This window comes from Mastigoproctus giganteus, chromosome 10 (assembly GCF_048544385.1).
Source record: "Mastigoproctus giganteus isolate SK-2022 chromosome 10, ASM4854438v1, whole genome shotgun sequence".
NCBI classification, from domain to species: domain Eukaryota; kingdom Metazoa; phylum Arthropoda; class Arachnida; order Uropygi; family Thelyphonidae; genus Mastigoproctus; species Mastigoproctus giganteus.
In genome coordinates this window covers 85,160,900-85,185,434 of record NC_143584.1, presented here as the reverse complement: position 1 = coordinate 85,185,434, position 24,535 = coordinate 85,160,900, and the positions used below count along the sequence as shown (strand labels likewise).

The window sequence follows — 24,535 nt, the reverse complement described above, 5'->3', positions numbered from 1 at the left end:
TCTCAGCCTTCCCTCTGATCAATGATCACCAGTATGGTTTCTGCCATTGTCAATCTACTGGTAATACTTTAGCTTATTTTACCCATCTATGGACAAATTCAGTAGAAAAGTTTGGTGAAACTCAAGCACTTTCTCTTAACATTTTAAGGGCTTTTGATTGCATTTAGGTATTTAGTTTTCTCTCTGACCGCTCTCTGCGAGTGACAGTAGATGGCTCTGTCTTCTTACTTATTCACTAAAGCTGACATTCCTAAAGTTTAGTTCTTTCTTTCACTCTTTTCCTCTTATATGCTAATTACTTTCTTCCATTGTTGGAAATCCTATCCATATTTTGTTGATGTAGCACATTGCATTGCACATTCCATTGAGAAACCTTGCCCTGCACAAATGGCTTCAACTTCTCAAATGTCTACAACCAATTCTTTAAATGCTGATCTCCACGTATTTCTCTTATGGTGCAAAGATAACTTAATTTCAGTCTTGCTGAAACTTAGTCCTTCCTGCCATATCTCACAAAAACGAGTCTGTAGCTATGCTCATCTTTAACAATACTCAGATTTCTAGACAAGATCAAATATATCTATTAGGGATTACTCCGACTTCTAATCAGGCACAAGCACATCACAAATATTGCTTCTGCATCTAAAAAACTGAGTTTTGCCTTTTTCTCTCAGCTTCAATTTTCTTCTAACTAAACAACTACTTACTCTGTACAAATCTCAAATCCACCCCACCATGGAATATTGTTCCCACATCTGGGATGGTTCCCTCATAATCTCTCAGGCTTCTAGACTCCATTCAAAAGAGGGCAGTTAATTAATGACCTATCTCTTATAAAGTGCCTCCTCTCTCTCTCTCTCTCTCTCTCTCTCTCTCTCTCTCTCTCTCTCTCTCTCTCTCTCTCTCTCTCTCTCTCTCACACACACACACACACACACACACACACACACACACACACACACACACACACACACACACACGTTCTATTTCTGCTGCATGCCTTTTCTGTAAATACTTCTGTGAACATTGCTCTTCTAAATGAGCTTCTGTAATTCCTCCCCACTTTCTCTGTTCCAAACCAGTCCATACATGTGTCGCAGCCAGTCAACAGGGCTGGATTAAGGATGAAAGAGGCCCCTAGCCAAATTTAAATTTGAGGCCCCTTTAATATATATATATATATAGCATATACATATAATTACAAATACTACATAGGTTTTTATATTTATATTATGAATAATTTCTTGATAAAAATATAAAATAAGAGGTCAAAAATGTTTATGTTCTTTGACTTGAAAAATAAAATAACAATAAAAACAATTTTAATAGAAACTTTTAACTTATTTATTGTATAATAAAAAGGTATAAGAATAAAATTTAAACACATAACAAGTTAAGTTTAAGTATGCTTTTATATTGCACATTTTCTTGGTTTATTATTATTATTAGAAATTTGCATCTTTTTATCACTACCTTAGAAAATATTTACACTGAAAATGAGATCCCCACTTTGGGTGAGGCCATTGGCCGTAGCATTAACACTGCCCTGCCAGTCAACATCCAGTACTGTTCAACTTTAAACTCTTAGAACTAAATTTTCTTCTTCCTCATTTAGTCCTCAGTGTCAGCTTCCTGGAACGACTTTCCTTCACATGTATTTCCTGAAAATCTACAGAAATTCAAGCCAACAAGTAACTTCTGTCCTCCAAACCTTCAAACCCACACACAGTACTAAGTACTTTAGGTTCTAATATGTTTTGAGTTTTCATATAAAAAAATATATCTGAAAAACCGTTTTCCCTGACTTTTTTTTCTTTTAACACTTGTGTGTTGTGTATAAAATAAAATATCAAAATGGATGTTATCCAAGGTGTTCTACAAGGTAAAACTGATGTATTTGTTTTATTGTAATTTTAAATCAAACAGTTGCTTATTAAAAGGAAGTTGGACAGGACTGACATAGTGAGCTTCAAAGCAGTCTCATAATTTAATTTTCACCTTAAACCACTTTTTCAAATGGTTAGCTAGTTCCTCTCTCAAGCCACTCGATGCATATGATGACAGATGACTCTAACTACAGCAACTTGTTGTTTAACAAACTTAGTGCTGCATAAGCAAAATCATTTACTCAAATATCTGAAAAGGAAAATGCTCCTCTATTCCCTAATAGAGGTGTGAAGACTGCAGTCATAAAACAATCTTGTTTTACTCCAAAATGAACCCAGATTTCTTGACAAGAACAGTTTTTTTATATTTTGCATCCAAAAATAGCATGCATCTGTTTATCAAATGCCTTACAAGTGGCCCAAAATTCCTGTGCTAAACTGCCTAGTTCGTAGATTTCACAAGCTGAATTATTTGCCTACATTTCATTGATCATGACACTGCTGACAGGAGATAGATTCCCTATACCATTGCTGCCACATACCTCATGAAATTCGTCTGAACAGCAAGACATTTTATCAATCTGCAGTGTGACAGTTGCTTCATCATCACAAAGTGTGGGAGCCCTGCACCCATCAAATAATATAAGGTTTCTTTTTAAGTTTTAATTGCATTTCATTTATAATTGTTCTTTCCATCAATTGTATTTTAACCTATTAATTTCTAGCCCAATTCATATTAAAATAGAGGCACTCATTAGAAAAAGGGCCTCTGAAAATGTGCAGGCTAGGACCCAAGACTTAAATCTGAAATTGTTAACAAGAAATTCATTATAGGATGCCCAATGTAAACATGTAACAAGCAGTTAGAGGTGGAGTACGTAATATAAGAAAAAGAAAGAAAATAAGAAAAATATTAGATATTCGGCTTGTCTATTACTGTCATTCTAAAGTTGGATAACTGATGAACAGATTGATTTCAAGAAAATAAAATCAAATACAGTAAATTCAAAAATCCGGCACCTTTACAATCCCGAGTTCTTTAAAATTAATAAATGAATAAAATAATAATAATCAACATTTTAAAATCTGGAAATAATATGAAAGCAATGCGGAACTTGTATCAACAATCACTTCTCTTTAAGAATCCAGGCAAGTGTGGAAAGTTGACATTTCTCCCTTTATAAGATGCTTGCAGGACTATCTTGTCCTTTAAACTGTTTTTTGCAAATAGCAAGATTTCACCTGCACAGGTAATGCAATGGCCTCAAATCTCACAATAGAACTAACCTGCCTTTGCAATGAGTTGCTGTGGTATTGCACTGCTTTCAAACAGATGCCTCACCAAGAGGTTAATTGGCCATTCCTTTAAAAGATGAGACTGCTACTTACACAACAACCGGTGGAAGTTTGTTCTAGCAATCAACCACCCACTGGCTAAAGACAAACTTCTGCACATCAATTCTGCAACCATAATTTCTCAATTTGAATTTATACCCCCTCATGTGTAGTCTGAGCAAAGGAAAGAATCCCATTGGCATTGAGATTGCTCAAACCTTTATGCACCTCAATCAAATCACCTTACAGGTGCCTAGTCTCAAGATGCTGCAATTTGCAGAACTAAAGCCTTTCTTAGTAAAAGCACCCCTTTGTTCCTCTCACCAATCTTGTTGCCCTTCTCTGTACTCATTCCAGCAGCTCTACATCATTCCTAATATGTGACCTCCAGACATGTATTCAGTACTCAAGGTGTGGCCTGACCACTGCTTTTTACAAAAGGATAATAGTCTCCTTATGCCCTAGCAAAGTTCCTGTATATCTTTGACAAGATCCCATAAGCTGGTCTGGCAGCTTGTCTGCACTGCTCTGAAAACTTCATATCTGACTGCACAATTACTCCCAGGTCTTTTTCATCCTCCACTACCATGAATATAGTATGCAAAGTTGGTATGTTACTCTGGGGTTAAAAAAAAAAAAAAGTAAAGTGCAGCCATTATCAACCCACTGCAGGATGGAAGCCTCCTCAACAATTCATGCTGAGGGAAATAGACAATAATCTGCCACGCTGGTCCAGTGTGGGTTGGCAGATCGACCGTATTCAGCAGTCAGGGGCTTGAACCCCGGTCTACTCAAAGAGCGCGTGCTACTGCACTCCCGCTCCTGACCACTCGGCTATGGAGGCTCCATATGCAGTACTTTGCATTTGTCAATGTTAAACTTCAGTTGCCACTTCTCAGCCCATCTGCCCAACTTTTCTAGTTCCTGTTGCAGCAGCATACTGTCATTAACAACCCTGTCAAGCTTTGTATCATCTGCAAACTTGGACATTAAGCCTGATATTCCTTCATCAATATTTGTAATATAGATAAATCTGTTATTTTTAGTTTTTTCACTAGAGATAGTCTGCCATCTGATAATTCCCTGTTCAACAAAAAAAAAATTCGTTGAATTTGTTTCCTTTCTTAAAATACACAAACTTTACTAATTTTGAGTTGAGAAAAACGATTATGACTTCAGAAATTTTTTATTAGCTCTAGTTTTTGAGATACAGTACTTTCGCTACTGTCTACCCATATATTGAACAGTGGCACAGAATATAGTAATTTCATTAGTAGTCGGAGTGAAAAGTAATATTAAAACAATCTCATAGTTACATTTCCCTGATACAGCATTAGCATTAGTAGAGTTTCTTGTATACGATGCAAGAAAGGAAGCTTATGCAGCATCGGCCAAAAAAAAAAACCTTCCCATTTCACCCATCCAGTCACTCCAAATGTTTGTCTAGTTCAGGCCTTAAATTTATTTAGGCTATCAACTTCCACAGCAAAAGATGGAAGTCTGTTCCACCAATCAACCACCCACTGGCTAAAGGCAAACTTCCGCACATCCATTCTACAACTGTCTTTCCTAAATTTGAATCTATGCCCACTCAGGCGGAATCGACGGAATCTGCTTTGGGCTCAGAAATACAAATATTAACCAGCAGATTCTTAAACAGGAGTTACCCACTTCCTACAGTAGACAGAATTAGGGTACAAGCTAAGAATAGAATACAAAAAAAATACATCAACCAACAATAGTAATATCAAAAAAATACTTTATTTCTGTCCCATATATTGAACAATGGCACAAAAAACTTAAGCAGATTCTTTAAAGATACCGAATTTAAAATTGTAGACAGGCCAATACAGAAATTACACACTATACTGAACAATCGTTCAGTCCTTTCCTCGTTCACAACACAAGTAAATGACCTAGTGTACAGCATTTCTTGCAGTGATTGCGACTCACCTTATTAGGGTTCTATGCAGTTTCCTCTGAATTTTCGTGTTAATATCAAATGTGGCCTCAGTTCAGCAGTGTCAGAATTAGCCTTTCATGCCATTATTGAAAAACATACTTTTTTATTTAATGAGGCCAAAATACTTAGTGTCCAACACAATTATACGAGACTATTAATTGCAGAAACCGTCAAAATTGAATTACACACTACACACTATATGAGAATCCTGTTAATGTTTGCCGGCCATATCTAATCTCGTGGGTCATATCTAATCTCTGACTCGTGGATTATATGCAAAGACAAATAATCCCTATTTAAGTTCCATGCTCACTCCCTATTCGGTAATTTTCATTCCTGTGATCACGACATACGGTTGAAAAGCATTGTCAGTTTTAGGAAGGAAAATGGTTTTGAAATTTTTTTCATTAAATTATTTTTTTACTTCATTTTTAATTGTGTTCATTTGATTTTTAATTATGTTCATTTGATTTTTAATTATCGTTAATTATTTCTTACTATAATGTAAGATTTTTGATTTTTTAATTGTTTTCATTTTAATTTCTGGAGAGTATCATACGGAAGTGTTCTACGTATCATATTGAGGTAAACTTCTCTTATTCTTTTACAAATTTTGATATCAACGTAGAACGTATTGAGCATTATAGCTCTGGTTCATACTATCAAAAAAAAAAAAAAAAAAAACACATGCCGTATTGGTTCCTGTTTCAGTGTTACCAACCTATCTATTCTCTAGACTCCAAAATTCCCTAATATTCCCCTAAATCATAAGAGGGGCTATATCATGGAACCAAGAGCTAACTAGGAGTTTTAAATGTTATATTTGTTTTTTTTTCTCATGCTGAAATTAAGAAGAATTGACTATTTTCAAGCCAGAAACATTTTTTGGTGTTGACCAGTGTTATAATTAGTCCTGAAACAGGTTGCCATAGACGTCTCATCTTTTAAACAAATGCCAATTAATAGTTTGATGAGGCCATCTGTTTAAAGGTAGTACAATACCAGGGCAATTCATTACAAAGGCAAGTCTACTTTGGTGTGAGGATTAAGAACATATCTATGCAAGGTTGGCAAGGCAATGCTGCCTTGCCACCTTGCCCTCTTACTTGTGCATATTATTCTCCAAGGTTTTTTGCTTTAGATATATGGCATCAGAAATTATAAGAGAAAAACAAGGGCACAATCTGTTATTTGGTAGACTTCAAAACTTAGCTGTAATTTGCATGCTCTTGCAAATTACAGCTATGTTGTTGGCTTTACAGTGAATGTGTAAGTTGGTGACCAGTTTGACATCACTTTAGGATAACTAAGAGGAAAGAGGGATTAAAAATGCCCATGCTAAATGTCTTCCATAAACATTAACTTACTGATGTGCACAAACAATAGATGTAATTGCATATGTAACCATTATAATTGTGCATCACGTGCACATGACTCTTCGCTAATGTAGAGTGAAAAACCAAGTGGCTCAAGACCACGTGCTTATCTTTCCACTCCTTACAAATGCTATGGAAGAGAAGGCCCAGCGAGTCAAAATGTGAATATGAAGTTAAAAGTTACCTTTAACTTCATAAATAATGTAAAAATGTTATCAACTGCATGATTTTTGTTCCTTTCATGATGAACTTATTCATTTGGTTACAAAGGAACTGGATGCAAAAAAATAATTTTGATATTATATACAGGTCGACCATCACTAATCCAGTTCCACCGCTAATTCATACATAATTTCCACGAACATAATTTCAAATTTCTCCGGTTGCAGCATCAGCTGTTGGCGCAAACTCATAAACACCGGAAAACTATTCATACTTGTTTTTGTGCATTTATTATTATAACCTGCTCACATTTAATCCCAGCCATGGTTTCAATGCATAAAGGAAGTGCTTCTCATGGTGTAAAGTGCAAACACCGTACATTGTCCATAACAGATAAAGTTGAACTTCTGAAAAACTCGACAGCGGTGTGTCTGTGAGAAGTTTCTCTGCTTAGTTGTAAATTCCAGCAATTTCTCTCAGTTCCTCTTATTTTGGTAATTTTATTTTTAGATTTTTTTTTTTTTTTTTTTTTTTTTTAATACAGTGCACTAACAAACTTATTTTCACAAACAATACTGACAAACTTATTGCGACGTTCTCAAATTTTGCGACGTTCTCGACGATCTCAAATTTGATCTCCCAATGCTTATCTCACACCAAACTGACTCGACACTGCACTGTCCAGCGATGTCGACTGGCTTCACTTCCTTGGATTTTATGTGTTCTTAACTAATAGCATAACCCCTCCTCCCTTCCTATCCTGTCTATCCTTCCAGTACACATTGTATTCCCCAAATTCCAGTTCTGCATTCCTTATATCTGTGTGACACCATGTCTCTGATTTGCAGATCAGATATTTTCTACCATGAGAATAACTGATATCATTATGAAAATTGTTCAATTCATTCTCAAACCAAGGAAAACTGTTTCCCACTTAATGAAGTGGCTGCATTAAAAATATTTTAGTATTAATAGTGGCAAATCAGCATTAGTAGAGGCTTACACGGCATCAAACAAACAAAAAAAAAAAAAAAAAAAAAACCTTTCCATTCACACCAAAATTTGTCCAGTTGAATTTATTTAAGCTATCAACTTCCACAGAGACAGATGGAAATTTGTTCCAGCAGTAATCTACCCACTGGCTAAAGGCAAATTTTCACTCATCTATTATACAACTGTCTTTTCTCAATTTTAATTGTTTATGTCTCCCCCCAAAGTGCATAATCTGAGCAAAAGGAAGAATCCCATTAGCATTGAGCTTGCTCAAACCATTCAAGGCCTTATACACCTCAGTCAGATCACCTTGCTGGTGCCTAGTCTCCAGACACTACAATTTTCATTGAAAGTTATTCAAGGAAGCCAGCTTATATAGCATCAGAATAAAACTAACCTTTTTAAATGTCAACGAGAACTAGAGGAAAAATCAGTTTCTCCACTTGTCACTGTTACCACTTTTTTTTTTACTACAGAAAGCAAAAATTTACATTACATTAAAATGAGTCACTCCATTTACTTAAGAGAATGTATTCTTAATGTATGAGAATACATTCTCTTAAGTATTCTTATGGAATCTCACGTAAGAGAATATATTATACAAATAATATATTCTCTTACGGTATAAGAGAATATATTATTTTCTCTTATACTGTGGTATACCGTGGTTCGTGGTATACCGTGAGATACCATAAATACCATGAGTATATACTGTCGAAAGTATAGGGCCCCACCCCTGGGATTTGGGAAGAATGAACCATACCCACCACCACCCACATATCAGGAATAGGCATGAAAAGCTACTACACTCAAACTAGAAGCAAGCAGATCAATGAAATATAGTAGATGTGCTGAGTTTAGTGACTTCCACTGACTCATTGTTGGATGCCATATTAGTAATCAGTTCTGTTTGTGCCGTTTGCAACAAAACTGCAAAACCCAAGATCATCATGGCTGATGCAATCACCAACTAGGAACTTCATGATGCTACTAGAAAATATTCAGGTAGACAACAGAAACTTATGGAGACCAGAAAGCACTTACAGGAGTGGTACATAAATCCTCTCGACCCTCATTGAATACTGCCTGAACTTCTGGACAACAGTATTCAGGCAGGCCACAGGAACTGATATTAATACATCAAGGAACTGCAGTAAGGATAAAGCATATAATTAAGGTAGGCTGATATGTTATTAAATACTGTATCAATAAATGGTTCTTTGCAGTATACAGGTATCCATTTATTTCTGGTAATATTATGTGTATGTGTGAGATTAGGAGTTAAATTCAATGACTTACTCCGCCCATAATAAGCATTGGGGATATCAAAAACCATCTCATGCGATTCGTAGGTCCAACCAGACATCTATTAAAAAATTCAGAAAGATTTTACAAAGGCATCAAAATTAACTTCATTACTTAGTAGTGAGTTATCATCATGGAATACAATAATTGAGTTCAGTTGTATTTTGTGTCATTAAATATGGGAAAAAAAAACCTAATCATGAATATGACCTACAGTCAGTTCTGCTATAACGTACGTGTGTTCGTAAAAATCTCCACAGTATGGTATTTCGCACATTAAAAACAACAGGGCTTATGGGAAAAATAGGGATGGGGCAGAGCAATCAAAAAAAAAAGTTCAGTTTGGTAAGTAAAACACTAAAAAATGTTAAACCCGATAAAATTGCTAACGCAAGTTTAAATAGCTTAAATTCCTAATAAATAAATAAATATTACAGTGAAAATAGCACTTTACCTAGCTTAACTAGTACTGTAATATATGCATACTAATTGATATATTTTTCTGACTTTTTTTTTTTTTTTTTTTGGATTTTAAAATTTAAAACAGTAAAAAAATAAGCAATCAATAGCGATGAACATGGCATACACAAGTGAGATACAGAGTAACAAGTTTACAAAGCTTAAAAAATAGGAATGAAGAGAAGATTCTGAAATTTTATTTTAAATTTTTTATATGATTGAAGATTTCATGGAAGATTTTTACATTTCATCATTATGATGTAAAAACCCACAGAATTCCAGCTATCAGTATTATCGAAAATGCAATAAGATTGAGTTTACTACCCATTTATAATAGATTGAACTAACAGAAAAGCCCAATAAACTGGGAACTGCAAATTATTTTCAATGTTTTATGGTAGTGACCTCTAGAAATATGCTCCTCTGCTCACACCTCACAAAATTTCTGTTCGAACAGAAAAATGTGAGCTCCTGAAAACATGAGTCAGTCTACAGTATCATGTGTTATCTTGTGAATACAGTGAATGACAACAGTGTGTCTCTGACCAATACTGTTGTCATTCATTATATGACAACAGTGTGTCTCCGACCAATACAACTACTGTAAATGGGATATATAGCTCTCACACACACACATTTGACATTTTTTAAGCTTCATAAACTTGTATGTATTGCTACACAGGTCACAATGTTCAGTTTGGTGCCAGGTTTTGCGTTCACCTAGTGTTATTCGCAGACGAAATTGCGAATGAGCCAGTGCGAAAATTGCATTATACTAGCATTGTTCCCCAATATATCAGTCACGTTGGAGCAAATTTGCATTACAAAAATACATGTTATAGCAGAACTGACTGTATAACAAAAGTCCACTGTAATGACTATTATTTAACAACTTAGTTCCATATACTAAGTTGATGATTCAACTTATATATGGAAAATAAACAGTAATAATCTTTAAACTATATGCAACTTCTCACTGTACATTAAAGTCTAAACTGCAATAAATTTTTGTATATGTAAACATCAGAAATATGGTCTGAGCCATATTAGCTCACTAGGATTATTTTGGCAACCTTACCAATGACTAAACAGATAGCTCATGAGCAGAATAAACATTTCCTTCGACATTCACTTGAGTGTTTTTTTTTTAGGCTTGACAGAACTACTGGCTTAGATAGCAGGTATCTGTTAGAAGAAAAGTGTCCACCAGTTTTTTTGTAAAAATTCTCCACTATTTTCACCATTCAGTCTTCAAAGCAGTGACTAACTAAGCTGTGTTCTTTGAGCAATCTCTTCTCGCATGCACTTGACAATAAAATTCATTACAGAGGTTCTCCACAGGATAGAGGTCAGGGCTCTGGGCTGGACAGTCCAACTTTTCAACAGTCATGTCCTCAGACCAGTCTATCACATTGTGAACAATATGACATGGAGGATTGTCGTGTTGATACAGATGTGGGCTTTCCCCAACATGCTGCCACAATGTAGGTAATGCATTACTGTCCAGAATGTCTAGATAGCATTAATGGCTTTGTCCAAAACAACCAATGGTCTCAGGCAGCAAACCATCCCACTGCCTCCACCAAACACACTGTTGGTATGATATAGTCCAGCAGGTAGCTTTCTCCAGGTGTCAGACTGGTAGACCATGTACTGATTGATCACTCCAAAGCACAGCCTTCCATTGGTCTATAGTCCAAGAGTGGTGTGCCTTACACCAAGCTAGATGGCATCTAGAATTAGTCAGGGTGTTTAGTGACTTGCAGATAGCTGCACATGACAACTCACATCTGCAGTGACCTGCACACTGCCCTGGTGCTAACAAGTCCCAATCACCTGAGGGCCTGCATGTGCTGTGACAACCTCAACCTGTGTTCAGAGTGGATGATTCTTTGCAGGGCTCTCCTGTCACTTTGTCAGTTTTGTAGGTCAGTCTGGTTCATTATGTAATGGTTTCAACACCAGTCTGCTTCCATATGCAAATCAAATCGCCAATCATTGACCTAAGGCTCTTCAGTGAGTGCCACTGAAATGCTGCTAAGTACAGACTGACTGCCTATGTGACAACTATTATCATTCTGCGCTGGAAGTGTTAACTCCATCGATTGCGACATCTTTCATTCACAATTATATTACTGCCTCCTTTGAGGCCTACAAGCATATTTATAGCTGTGTTTGACACGCAATGCTTGGGTAGAATGTGACCAGCCATGAGTGGAGGGGAGTTTGGATATTAATGCTAAGGCAATATAAACTTTAAATTCCACTTTTGTTGTGAAGAATTACAGCTCTGATTGCAACATGTGGGAACCCACAGTTTGTATATATCACTTTTTAGCAGTAATAAGCACAACACATTCTCTGCCTTTACACATATAAGTGTAAAACAGAACTATGAGTAATGTGTTGCAATGCATATCTGAGTTCAAGATCACCCAAGAGCTGTGCCGTAATGCATACAAGTAGCCATTCTTAAGTGGTCAACCAGTGAGTGCCATAAATGTAAAGGCACATGAAATTAACAACCACTCAGTATTGACACACACTGATTGCTATGTAGTAATGCTTGGCTTTTTTTTTTATAGATGGCACAGTTTTTTTTATTTGTTCTTTGCTTGTGGGGAAATTAGTTAATGTACATGAATAAACTTTTTTATAAAATTTTAAGATTTATAGCTCAGCACAAAAATAACTGTTCACTTTGAGAAATAAATTCCAAACTTTTAATTTTCAACCTGTATGTACAAAATTGCAGAATGCTGGGAATATCGGAATGTTGATTTTTTCAACATTCTGAAAATTGTTACGCATTGGATGAATTCTCTCAACATTTAGGTAGCAGCGAATGTGTTAACTCACGTAAGACGTGTGAAATTTTACCCCAGGGGCTCACATCTGGTGAGTATGGGCTTGGCAAACCCAGGGTCTTGGGCTGGATATTATCATTCTTCTTTCTTGCTCCTTGGTGATTCCCTTCTCTCTCTCTCTCTCTCTCTCTCTCAGGGTAACATGGGATTTTTTTTTTTTTTTTTTGGCTGGTCCAGCATAAGCCTCAGGCTTCCTTGCACCTTATGACTAATAATAACTCGTCATGATGTAGATTCTGTGAGGACAAACATTTATTTGTTAACTTGTATTAAATTTATTTTACACTCTTAAAATAGTTTATCTTATTACAGCAACTTACTTATACATTGATTCCTTACCAAAAACATTTGGTGGCATAGAGTAATGGGGGGGGGATGATGTTGATTCTGGTAGTTCGTAGACAAGCCATTAAGTGGAACACGATACACTATCAACATATGTGGCACTGCACAGAAAGGTTGACCACTCCTGGTTATTGCCTAGCATACTTCAGACCTTGCACCTCTCACCAGAATTTGTCCATTATTTGGACACACACACACACACACACACACACACACACACACACACACACACACACACACACACACACACACACACACACACACACACACACACACACACACAAGAGTCAAAACATTATGACCACCTACCTAATAGCATGTTGGGCCACTTTTTGTCATGATAACTGCTTACACCTGGTGTAGCATCAACTCTGCAAGAGCTTGAAAATTGTCCTCAATTATGGACAGAAGGACGTCCTGGAGTTTCAGCAATAAAGACGCATTCGAGTGGACTGGTGAATGCTGCTTTCCAGAATATGTGAGGATATCTTTCATGGTCTTGTGGGTTTAACAAATTCCCCTAACACATGCTTTTCCCGTGTCAAAGAAGACCAACATAAGGTCTTCTTGTTTTAGGAAAGCATCTCACATGGATGCTTGCAATGTAATTAAATTGTCCAAGGTGGACCCATTCCTTTGAAAGTTGTACTGAAATGCTGGAGAGGAAATCATTTGTTTCTAAGTACCACATAAGATGAGCATTGGCCATTCTCTCCAAGTTTTTTCAGAGAGCTAGTCAGAGTGATAGGACAGTAGTTCATTGGAATTTTGGGATGCTTTCCTGGCTTAGGAAAGGCAAGGATGATTGCACTGCACCAGGAGTCTGGAAACTTCTCTTCTAGAAAAATTATGTTATATAGGATAAGCAAGTGATCCTTAAATCAACATATGATTCATAAAAGCAGCTGAATTTAGCTCTCTTATAGTAAATGATCCGTTGTATGGATAAAAATCCTTTGATTTGAAATTAAGCTCCTGATTTTCATTTTTCTCTTTCAGGACCGGGAACTCTAGGAATAGAATGATTTTGTAGAGATGTAAGAAAACGTTTTCCCTAGAGCATTGGCCATTGCAGTTTAATCTGCAACTTCCTTATATTACAGGATCAATCAAGCTTGAAATATGTATTTTCCCTTCCTTTCCAGATTTTTTTCCAGACAATCTTAAATGCTAGTTGACTGGGTGATAGAGGAAACAAAACAAATTCATGATTCTTTTAGATTCTGACAACTGATATAGCGTGCTTTAGCACATGTGCATTTAAAGGATATGAGATTAGCCATGGTGGGATATTCCTCAGGCAGTTGTTTTGTGCCTTTTACAGAGACAAGAAAAATGTTTCCTACTCTTAATCTGTTCTAAACTGAGTTTAGATTTACTAATAACTTCTTTACAACTGTCACAGACTTGAGCATTTGTTTCATTTAATCATATTCTTAATTTTCATTTCATTTCATTTCATTTCATATTCTTATTTTCATTTCATATTCTTATTTTCATTTCATATTCTTAATTCATTTCATACAAGGGTTTCATCCTTGTATGAAATGAATTAAGAATATGAAAAAACCAGGACAAAATGACTTCAGAAGATGGACAAAACACACTCCGTACTTAGAAAATTTGGGACATTGTCAGACCCAGCTATGAAAGCCAGTGAGTGATATAAATTTTACCCTCCTGGTTTTTCTAGAGGATAAATAATATTAGAAAGTTAATATTTTTTTCACAAAACAGTGCACAAGTAAATCTGTAATTTTATTTTTATTTCAAGCAAAAATGTCAATCAGTAAGCTACAGAAACAAAAATTTCAAAATACATTTTATATTAAAAGAAAACAGGTTATCCTATTTGTAACTGCTAGTTGCATTTTCACTACACCTTGTTCTAAATAATGTGTGAAAAAATGTAATTAGAGCATTCCAAACAGTTAGTTTGTAATAATTTGCTACTTTCAGAACTGCTTCCAATGGCAAAACCAGTTCAAAATATTCAAAACCAGTTAAAATATTTATTTTATATTAGCAAAAGGAGTTAACATGAAAACAGAATGTTATGGTGATAATTCAGACAGTCCTGAATAAACTGGACATCTACTCACACTAACCATTCTCAAATTGTGATCAGAGGTAGCTACAGAACAACTAATATTAATTGTATATAGGTTAAAGGTTTGTTGGTGAGGAAAACATTATGAATGTTAGGTATATGGTTAGGATTTTCCAGTAATTTAATAGGTAAATGAACAAATTGCATAAGGTCATTATTAATTACAGACATTTCAAAATCTCTACCGGCTAGGTTTGCAACTAGAAAACTGAAGCCAGAATCCCAAATATTAAATTCACAATAAAAGTTTACTTCATTGGTTAAAAATTGATTAGTTCACACCTGGGTAGTCACTTCTAGCATGCAAACCATATTATTTTAATACCTGATACATTGGTGGGGGGGGGGAATGAACCTGGCGATTTAGATACAATGATTGGCTCCTTGTAAAAGTGAGTTTTGATGGTATGAAAACAGAAAATGATTTAAATTTTATCTTTAGTTCCCACAAATGATTGATCTGAAATAAAATATACATACCGATAATCATAACCATAGTTTGGGAATAACATGATTCCACCAGCTAAAACTCCTCCTGGAATGCCTGGTAAGAGAGAATAAGGTAATTTATGCAATAAAATAAATTTATTTTAAATATGTGCATTAAAGATTACATAAAATGAACTGATATTAAAACACGAATAATGCAAGAATAAGAATGAATAAACATGAATAAGAGGTGCTCAAATTACAGCCCACAGAAATGCAGTCAACAAAAAATAATTTTTTAAATTTTTTTCCAGCTAAATTAGGCATCCTAGAGGCAACATATATGAAACCATAGGTTTTTAACCCCAGGGGCTCACATCTGGTGAGTATGGGCTTGGCATACCCAGGGTCCTAAGCTGGATATCATCATGCTTCTCTTTTTTGGTGATTCCCTCCTACTTCTCTCTCAGTGTACTCAAATTTTTTTTGGCTGATGCAGCATAAGCCTCAGGCTTCCTTGCACCATATGGCCAATGATAATACTAAAATCAGTCAGCTTCAAGGCTATTTAGATATAAGGATATACCACAAACATTTTGATGCATGACAGCTGAAAGTGCATGGAGAACATTTCTAAAATTTTAAACATTGTTTTTTTACTGATATTAATAATTAAATATAAATTTTAAAAAAAAAAACATTCTTTAAATGCTGCAGTTTAGCTTTTTTTAAAGAAGACATCATGTGCATCTCCATTAGTTCTTAAGAGGCAAACAATGCGACATTAAACAAACCCTTTGCTTACCCAGCCTATAGTCTCAGAAAATCCATTTTGAAATAAAAGATTGAGCAATTTGTTATATATACATAAAAAATATAAATATTAGTATTATCAATCCCTGAGCATGCATCATAACTATAAGTGTATTATGTCTAGAGAAGTATGTGTTCCTGGTCAATTGGCAATGTTGTGCAGGCTGAAAACATCACAATAACTTTGAAACTCTACACCCTCCACCAGAGATCTGTTAACTGCTGTCTCAATTGAAGACTTCAGAAATTTCAGAAGTATCTGGACATCCCTATTTTTGTGACTCAGACCAGGACACACACACATACTCATACACAAGAAAGTCTTACAAGCCATAAGTTCTCATCATAGCATGTAAAACCAAGCTGACCTGTTTTGAGAGAGGTATAATTGTTGGTTGTCACACTGCTGACTTGTAAATTCATGAAAATGCTGACAGCCTACACCCAAAGTCATCAGCAGTGTTATCACAAAATGAAGCATGCTGATACTACCACCGTCCAGCAATACACACAGGAAGCCCACAGCTCACTGCACATGACCAGAAAGTGCTCGGAACATTGGTATGGCACCCTTGTTAGACCTTCCTGCAAAACATCAGCCAGAATGTTAAGGGATCAGCTTAGTCTACAGAGCAGTGGAAATCAGTTCTATGGATTGACAAATCTTGCTACACTTAATTCCAATCAGAAGGCCATGTCCAGGGTGCCTGGAGACCATCTGCTTATAAGGCTATGTTGTTGGGGTTGTTTTTCATAGTATGGTTTGGAATCTTTGGTACCCACCTTAACATTTTGGTTGGTTGGGGATTTATTTGATGCATCAGCATCTATGGCCATAATGCGCCAAACATTTTGGACAATGCTAAGCTTCTTATGATGTGGCAGTTCTTTTTATAATTCCCCATGCCATACTGTCATATTCCTTGAGAGTGGTTCATAGCCACAAATGTACAGAAGTTGGAATGGCTGGTGCAGAGTCCAATTTGAGCCCCCACAGAACACCTATAGGATGAACTGGAACATTGAGTGAGGGCCTCACCAATATATCCCACATTGGTAGTTCAACTAGTTACTGTTCTGCAGGAAAATATGGACTATACCTGATGCAGTTTATTGTCTGGTTTGTTGATGGAAAGTCTACTCAGGAGGGTAGGACTGACATGCTATTAAATTGAGCGGTAGTGTCATCAGTATGAAACTGACATGTCTGGATACTTTTGTGAGGATAGCTTAATAAATAGTTTAATAAATATCTTATTAAACTTGCATATTTTATTAATGAACATTCCGTTTCATAAAATATTAATTAAATTTTTCTTCTTAATGCATTTTAATTTTTGTTGTTAATTTAATAAACATAAAAATATTTCATTGAAATATAAATTGCTGCTGTCTGGTGTGTTGACAATTTCATCCATCATTATATTCTTCCCTAACATAAACTTCTGGCTAGGTATTCCATAAGGAATGTGGGTCCTACTTTGGTTTGCTATCTTGGCACCATTTTTAAATCTGCCATTGGTTGGATTTCCGGACTTTTGCATTCATGCCTTTTGAACCAGTACAAAGCATTTCTGCGTGGCTACTACTTACTTGTCTAATACTGAGGACAGCTCTGCTGTCCGATGTACACTTATATATAACCTGATTTCTGATATCCAGTCTTTATGAGAACCTTCCAGTCCTCATAAAGTAGCCAATTATATCCTTCATATTTAACTTTAATTCAGCGATGAAATTATCATATTGCCAGGTTTACTACTGGGGGGGGGGGCAAAGAATCATGGGAATATGATGGCTGATTTGATGTGGTTGTTAAAAATCACACTGGGACCATTCAGCAATCTGGTGGGGAGTTGCAGAATTTATATTTTCACTGTTGCTTATATAGAAGTTTAAGGTTTTCTTACATCTTCTTTAGATGAACTAAATGTGCAATTGAGACAACTACTTGCAACAGTAATTCTTATTAATATTGTATTAATCTTTTCAACAAGAGCATTCTGCATACCCTATCCATTACCAAATATAGGTAAGCAAGATTAGAACTACTGCAAACCTGGAGAGTTTTGTAAAATGCACAGTAGATTCATTTTTTTTTCATGCACTTTCAGAAAAAAAGTATGTGTGTCCTGTGTGAAGAATTTCACATCATCAGTTTTTATAATACATGAAAAGGAATACTAAAGAACTAAGAAGTATCATTATAGAACTTAAAATAATGTGAAACATTTTTGGATGATAATCAAGTAATGCAATCAGTGAAAGGTCAGTTATTTAAAATTTCAATTGCATTACTATTATCATTATTTATATCATGAAATATTTTTAAATGCCACATTATACATTATTAATTAGTTATAAAATAACTCTTACCCCAACCGATAACAAAGAAGCATTTTCCTTTTCCTCCAATTGAACCATTCACCACAGCTGAAAACAAGGCATATGCTTCTACTGTTAGCCATGTGCCAACACCAGTGTAAAAGAAATGGATAAGTAGGGATATCACTCTGCATATTTCCTATAATGTAAAACAAAATTTAAAAAAAAAAAAAAAAAATTCATATTTACACACAAATGCACAGACAGGTAGTGTCTGCTTAATGGACATTACATTTTAAAAAAAAATCCGTAAGTTGACATATTTCTATAAAAGCTCATGTTACAGAGATATTTCTGTACAGGTCCAAAATTCTTTTCACCTGGAATTGAAAATGAGTCTATAAAAAAAAAAAAAAAAAAAAAAAATTGCAAAAGATAAAAAATACAGCATGTAAAAGCATATAAATAAAAATACACTTAGTATATCCACTAAATTAATGACATACAAAACGACTCAATTTTTATGCCTATTAATCAGAAATGTTAAGAACGAAAATGCAGTTTACAATAAATATAGTTTAGTCTCTTACAGGATAGTAACACAGGCAGCCCTAAGTGTTTTCTGTCCCTCCTAAGTTTAGACTAGGATGTCATAAATTAGTTTCACATTGACTTTTGAAGATAAAATTTTTCTGTAGTGTTTTTTATGCATCTACCTCGGTATTTTTAAATTATCACTATTAAATCAGTTTTATTAACTATTTTGGTTAATTATAACCATGTAATAAGAATGTTATTAATTTCATGTATAACGTGTTGGATATTCATATTTAATTGTTAAATAAAATTAAAAAAGAAAGAAAACCTGTAAATGTATATGTTCATAACAAAAATTAAATTCTATTTTGAAGGAACTGTTCTTGCAGCCAGAAAAATTTCAACATTTTATCCATTTTACTTCTAGCCAAGAAAGATTGAATGCCCCTTGCATAGGCAAATTGTTCAATGATAATCCTGCCTTTAACAGGTCATTCTTTGTTCTTCACCATCACAATGATTGTACATTTCTAACTTCAATTTTTCCCTCCATAAGTTTGCTTCTTTTTTTTTTTTTTTGCTCTATTTATAATAGGTCTCTTCATAAGTTATAGATTATTTTTTTAAAATTTAATTTTTTGTGTCATTCATGATTATCAAAATGCATATACATATAGTATTGTACCCAACTGTTTAATTGTTTAATGTTGATGGTGTGAGAATTATAAAATTTGACACAAAATAAAACACCACCTTCAGATTGATATAGAAAAGGGGAAAAAAAACAACAAAAACACTAAATTAAGAAGCAATAGTTGTATGCATGTAAACAGTAATAACTAATTCTATAAAAATTGTTTAAATGTAAAAATCCAAGCCTTACTTATAATGCAGCGATGTAGAGCTTCCGTAATAATTTTCTTTCCAGTGCCTTTAGAAATTAATGCCGTTCTGCTGTTCTTATTTATTTGCTGTTGTAGTAAGAGACCTTATTATATGTCTTTATTCTTGACATGTAATAAGAACTAAATTTAGTAGCTCTTATTAATTTACTTGGTATCTATGAAATTCTAGGGATACCTGCTATAAGCTTACATGTATTCATAAACTGAATGAATGTGTATTAGACAATTCTGAGTACTAGTATTCTATTTTACATTAGAATGGCTAAAATGATCAGGAATGGCTAACCTGTGGCATGCACAGCTTAGTCAGGAGGCAATCAATTATTGACTTCCTCCACCATGAAAAATATAATGCAAAGAAATTATACAACCAGTTTGAAAAATCAGAAATTAAAGTAAACACCTATAGCAGAGCTTTCCAGAGTGTTTGTCACTTCATGTATAAATGGGTTTTGATATCATATCATATCAGCATTGTTTTCGCTCATTTCTTTTCACCGCATGTATTTCATGTTAATTAATATTAATATTATTATTAATTAATTAATATACAATTATTGACTTCATTTTAATCGATTTATTCATGTGCTTTGTAATTGGAGGTCACTGAGCTATGGACATGTTCTTATACTTTGCAGCTAACTGACCTAAGTCAATTTCAAATAGCCTTAGTTAAGCTTGAGGTGCCTCCGTAGCCAGGTGGGAAGGAGCAGCAGTGCGTAGCACACGCTTCTTGATTAGACCAGGGTTCGAGCCTGTCACCATCAAATACGGAAGATGCGGAAAGGTCAGGGAATGACCACCGCATATCCCGGAGCAATATGGCCTTAGTTGCTAATGCTCCTAAAAACCAAATAATAAACAACAGTTAAGCTTGAGGCTGGTAATGCACATCTTTCCTTTTTTTTTGTCTGAAACACAGCAAGTTCTACCATTACTGCTACCATTAATTTGAAGGTACCAGAACATATTGGGGTGTTTAATTTATTTTTTGGCACATACTTGGCATGTCGGTAACAGAAAAGTTTCGAAAGCACCAATATAGAGTTTTAATTCCACCTTTACTGCCTTTATTTTTAAATGTACATTGATTTACATTGTTTCTGTGAAATAGATGTTTATTTGTTAACCTATTTATTTTATAAATGTAAAATAGTTTTAATTTTTTTTTATTGCAAGCACTTAGCATAGAATTCTTTTATATAGTTATAGCAAAAAAACATTTGTTGGCACCAGGAGCTAATATGTGGGGAAAGGGGGAAGGAGATACTGATTGTAACAGCTTCTGAACCCCACCCCTAAATGGCTCGCAGTGAATTTAACTTATATGACAAGCTGCAGGAAAAGGCTGGCCACCCCCAGTTAACGTGCATCTGTAAAAAAAAAATGAAAAGAAAAAAATTCCAATTACTTATACATGTACTTTTCCCATCACCAAAAAAGTGACCATCCAGTTCCACTTTGGCCCTTACCAAACTTTCTGCCTCTGCCACCTTAGTAAGTAACTTATAGCTCAGGTAGGTTCTTCCTAAGGTGTCTGAAGTTGCCAAGTTTTGCAGCAGTTCACACCATCCAAGCTGGATATCATTTATCACTCTCTAGAAGCTTTTTTCTATTTATTATTATTTTTTTTATGTGAAAACATCTATAGCGGCACCTAACAATGGAGATGTGAGACAGAAATTACTCAAATGATGTCACATCCTCAATGACACTAACGTTGATTTGGTAGAGTAAGTAGCGCACATGAGCCTAAACCATCATAATCACGCTTCCTGCAGTATTAACTGCAGAAAGTGATTGTGACATCATATTAAGGAAGCATGATTGTGACATCATACTATTCTACAAATGGATTTTGCTAACCTCTTCCAAGACAAGGATGTTTTCACATAAAACATTTATCGTGCATACAGAGTACACATGCTTAAATTTTTTTTTAAGTGTGGCCTCTAAATAAGATGGACTCACCATCATTTTATACAAAAATGATAAAAATTACCCTTCTCTCTATTTTCAAAGGCCTATATCATATACAGGCTATCACATGCCTTCCTATCTGGTGCTGCTTTACACTACAGGGGCACAGCAGCCTGATCCACTTTTAACAACTAGATCCGTGTTCCCCAGGTTCAAAACTTTACACATGAAAGTATTAAAGTTTGGCTGCCATTTGAGACCATATCTAAACCCAATTATGTCATTCTGGCAAATTCTCTTCTTTCTTGGTACTAAATTACCAGAAAACTGACAGCTTCCCTTGTATTCCTTTACCAATATCATTAAGGAAGATTAGAAAGAGGTGGGGGGATCTTTGCACTGGCCCCCAAGGGACTACTTGCTATATTGATTCATCCTGAAGAAGGAACATTTATGGCTACCCTCCATCTCTTCTTGTAGCCATCCCCTGAAGCAGTGTATGGTCTTAACTGATTTGCTCCAGTTTATCAAAAGCTTTACCAACATCAAGGTTCATTATTATGTTGAAGTTTTCTTAACTTCGATTATTACAGTACTCAATGAGTACTGTAATAATAACGAAATTAACACTATCTGTTATGGATTCAAACAAGATCCATAACAGCTGTGCTAGCCAGTGTATTTCCAGGAATTAACAAATATACTTGAAGGCTTTAAGGAAAGTTACTCTTAAGAAAACATACAAGGTGTATTCCTATTTTAAAATGCCTATAATTTTTTTTTTTTTTTTTTTTTTGCAGAATTAAAATACACAGTGTCAATGAATAATTGTATTTACGTTTTATACGCTAACTTCAAAATCTCCACATATATCAACCCTAGGGGCTCACATCTGTTGAGTATGGGCTTGGCACACCCAGGGTCCTGAGCTGGATATCATCATTCTTCTTCTTGGTGATTCCCTTCTACTTCTGACTTTTGTTTTCTCTCTCTCTCTCTCTCTCTCTCTCTCTCTCTTAGGGTAACTCAGAAATTTTTTTTTTTTTGGCTAATGCAGCAAAAGCCTCAGGCTTCCTTGCACCATATGGCTAATAATAATAATAATAATAATAATAATAATATGTTACTGCTTTTAATTGGACTTCCTAAATGAAACTGATACTTCATCATTACTGTTTGCAGCATGTGGTCAGGAATGTTAGGTTATTCTTTCATTCATCCATGTTTCTCAGTTTTGTGGGAATGAATTTTATCCTTTGCTCACCTCACTGGATGATGTCCATACATTTTAGTTAGTGCTACCCACTCATCAGGAAAATGCTGGTACACTCCCAAATAGTTTAGATAGTATGAATTAGAGCTGTAATACTCAATATGTTCTACGTTGATAATAATATTAGTAAATTAATAAGAGGAGTATACCTCAATATAGTATGTAGAACACTTCCATATGATACCCTCCAGAAATTAAAACGGAAAAAATCGACAACTTACCGGTACATTAGAGTAAAATATAAATAATTAAATAATCAATTTAACACAATTCAAATCAATTTAAAACAATTAAAAATCAAATTAACGCAATTAAAAGAATCTAACGAAAATATTCAAAACGATTTTCCTTCCTGAAGCTGACAACACTTTGACCGTATGTCGTGATCACAGGAATGAAAATTACCGAATCGGGTTAAACCTGAAACTTAAATAGTGATTATTTGTCTTCGCGCATGCACGTAAAGGTCCGTGCATCGGAGATCAAATATGGCCGCCGAACATTAACAGAACTCTCGTGTAATTTAATTTCAATGGTTTCTGCAATTAATAGTCGCATATAATTACGTTGAACGTTAAGTATTTTGGCCTCGTTAAATAAAAAAGTATGTTTTTCGTTAATGGCATGAAAGGCTAATTCTGACGCTGCTGAACTAGAAGCACGAACTGAGGCTTCATGTTGATTTGCACGAATATTAAGAGAAAATCGCGTTGAACCTTGGTAAGACGAGTCGCAATCACCGCAAGAAATGTTGTATACCAGATCATCATTTCCGCGTTCGCAACACAAATTAATGATCTGGTATACAACATTTCTTGCGGTGATTGCGACTCGTCTTACCAAGGTTCGACGCGATTTTCTCTTAATATTCGTGTCGAATATTAAGAGAAATATAACATACGGTCGAAAAGCGTTGTCAAGCTTCAGGAAAGAAAATAGTTTTGAATATTTTCGTTAGTCTTTTAATTGCGTTAATTTGATTTTTAATTGTTTTAAATTGATTTGAATTGTGTTAAATTGATTATTTAATTATTTATATTTTACTCTAATGTACCGGTAAGTTGTCGATTTTTTCGTTTTTTTCTGTTTTAATTTCTGGAGGGTATCATACAGAAGTGTTCTACCTACTATATTGAGGTATACTCCTCTTATTAATTTACTAATACTCCCAAATAGTATTGCCACAGTGAGGAGGTGTACCATTCTGTATGAAGTGAAAAGATTCAGTGTTATATCAATGAAAAATTATTAGCCATACTCTGTCCTTGGATACTTCAAATTATCTTGTAGCAATTATTGTGTCTCAAAGATGAACAGGTCTCAACACCTACACACACAAAATACTCTTATTATTCTCTTTTATCCATGGGAATGGGTAAAAGAGAATAATGAGAATTTTGCCTAGTTGTGAAAAACTGCCTCACTATTCAACATAATGTCACCCTGGAACTGTTGCCACTTTTCCCTCCAATCCAAAATAAAATATTCTGTGGATGCCATCCTTGTGCCACATCCATGCTCTGCAAAAAAAT

General features: G+C 34.9%; 1 protein-coding gene across 1 annotated transcript in view; it reads right to left on the bottom strand.

Annotated features, from left to right (window-relative positions):
- Positions 1-24,535, bottom strand: part of LOC150079130 (adhesion G protein-coupled receptor D1-like) — a 255,790-nt gene that overhangs the window by 44,755 nt on the left and 186,500 nt on the right. Inside the window, exons 19-21 of the mRNA XM_090382962.1 lie at positions 18,420-18,567; positions 15,282-15,345; positions 9,015-9,081 (exon numbers count right to left, since the gene is read on the bottom strand). Of these exons, the coding sequence (XP_090239088.1) occupies positions 9,015-9,081; positions 15,282-15,345; positions 18,420-18,567 (279 nt within the window). The remainder of the gene's footprint in view (positions 1-9,014; positions 9,082-15,281; positions 15,346-18,419; positions 18,568-24,535) is intronic.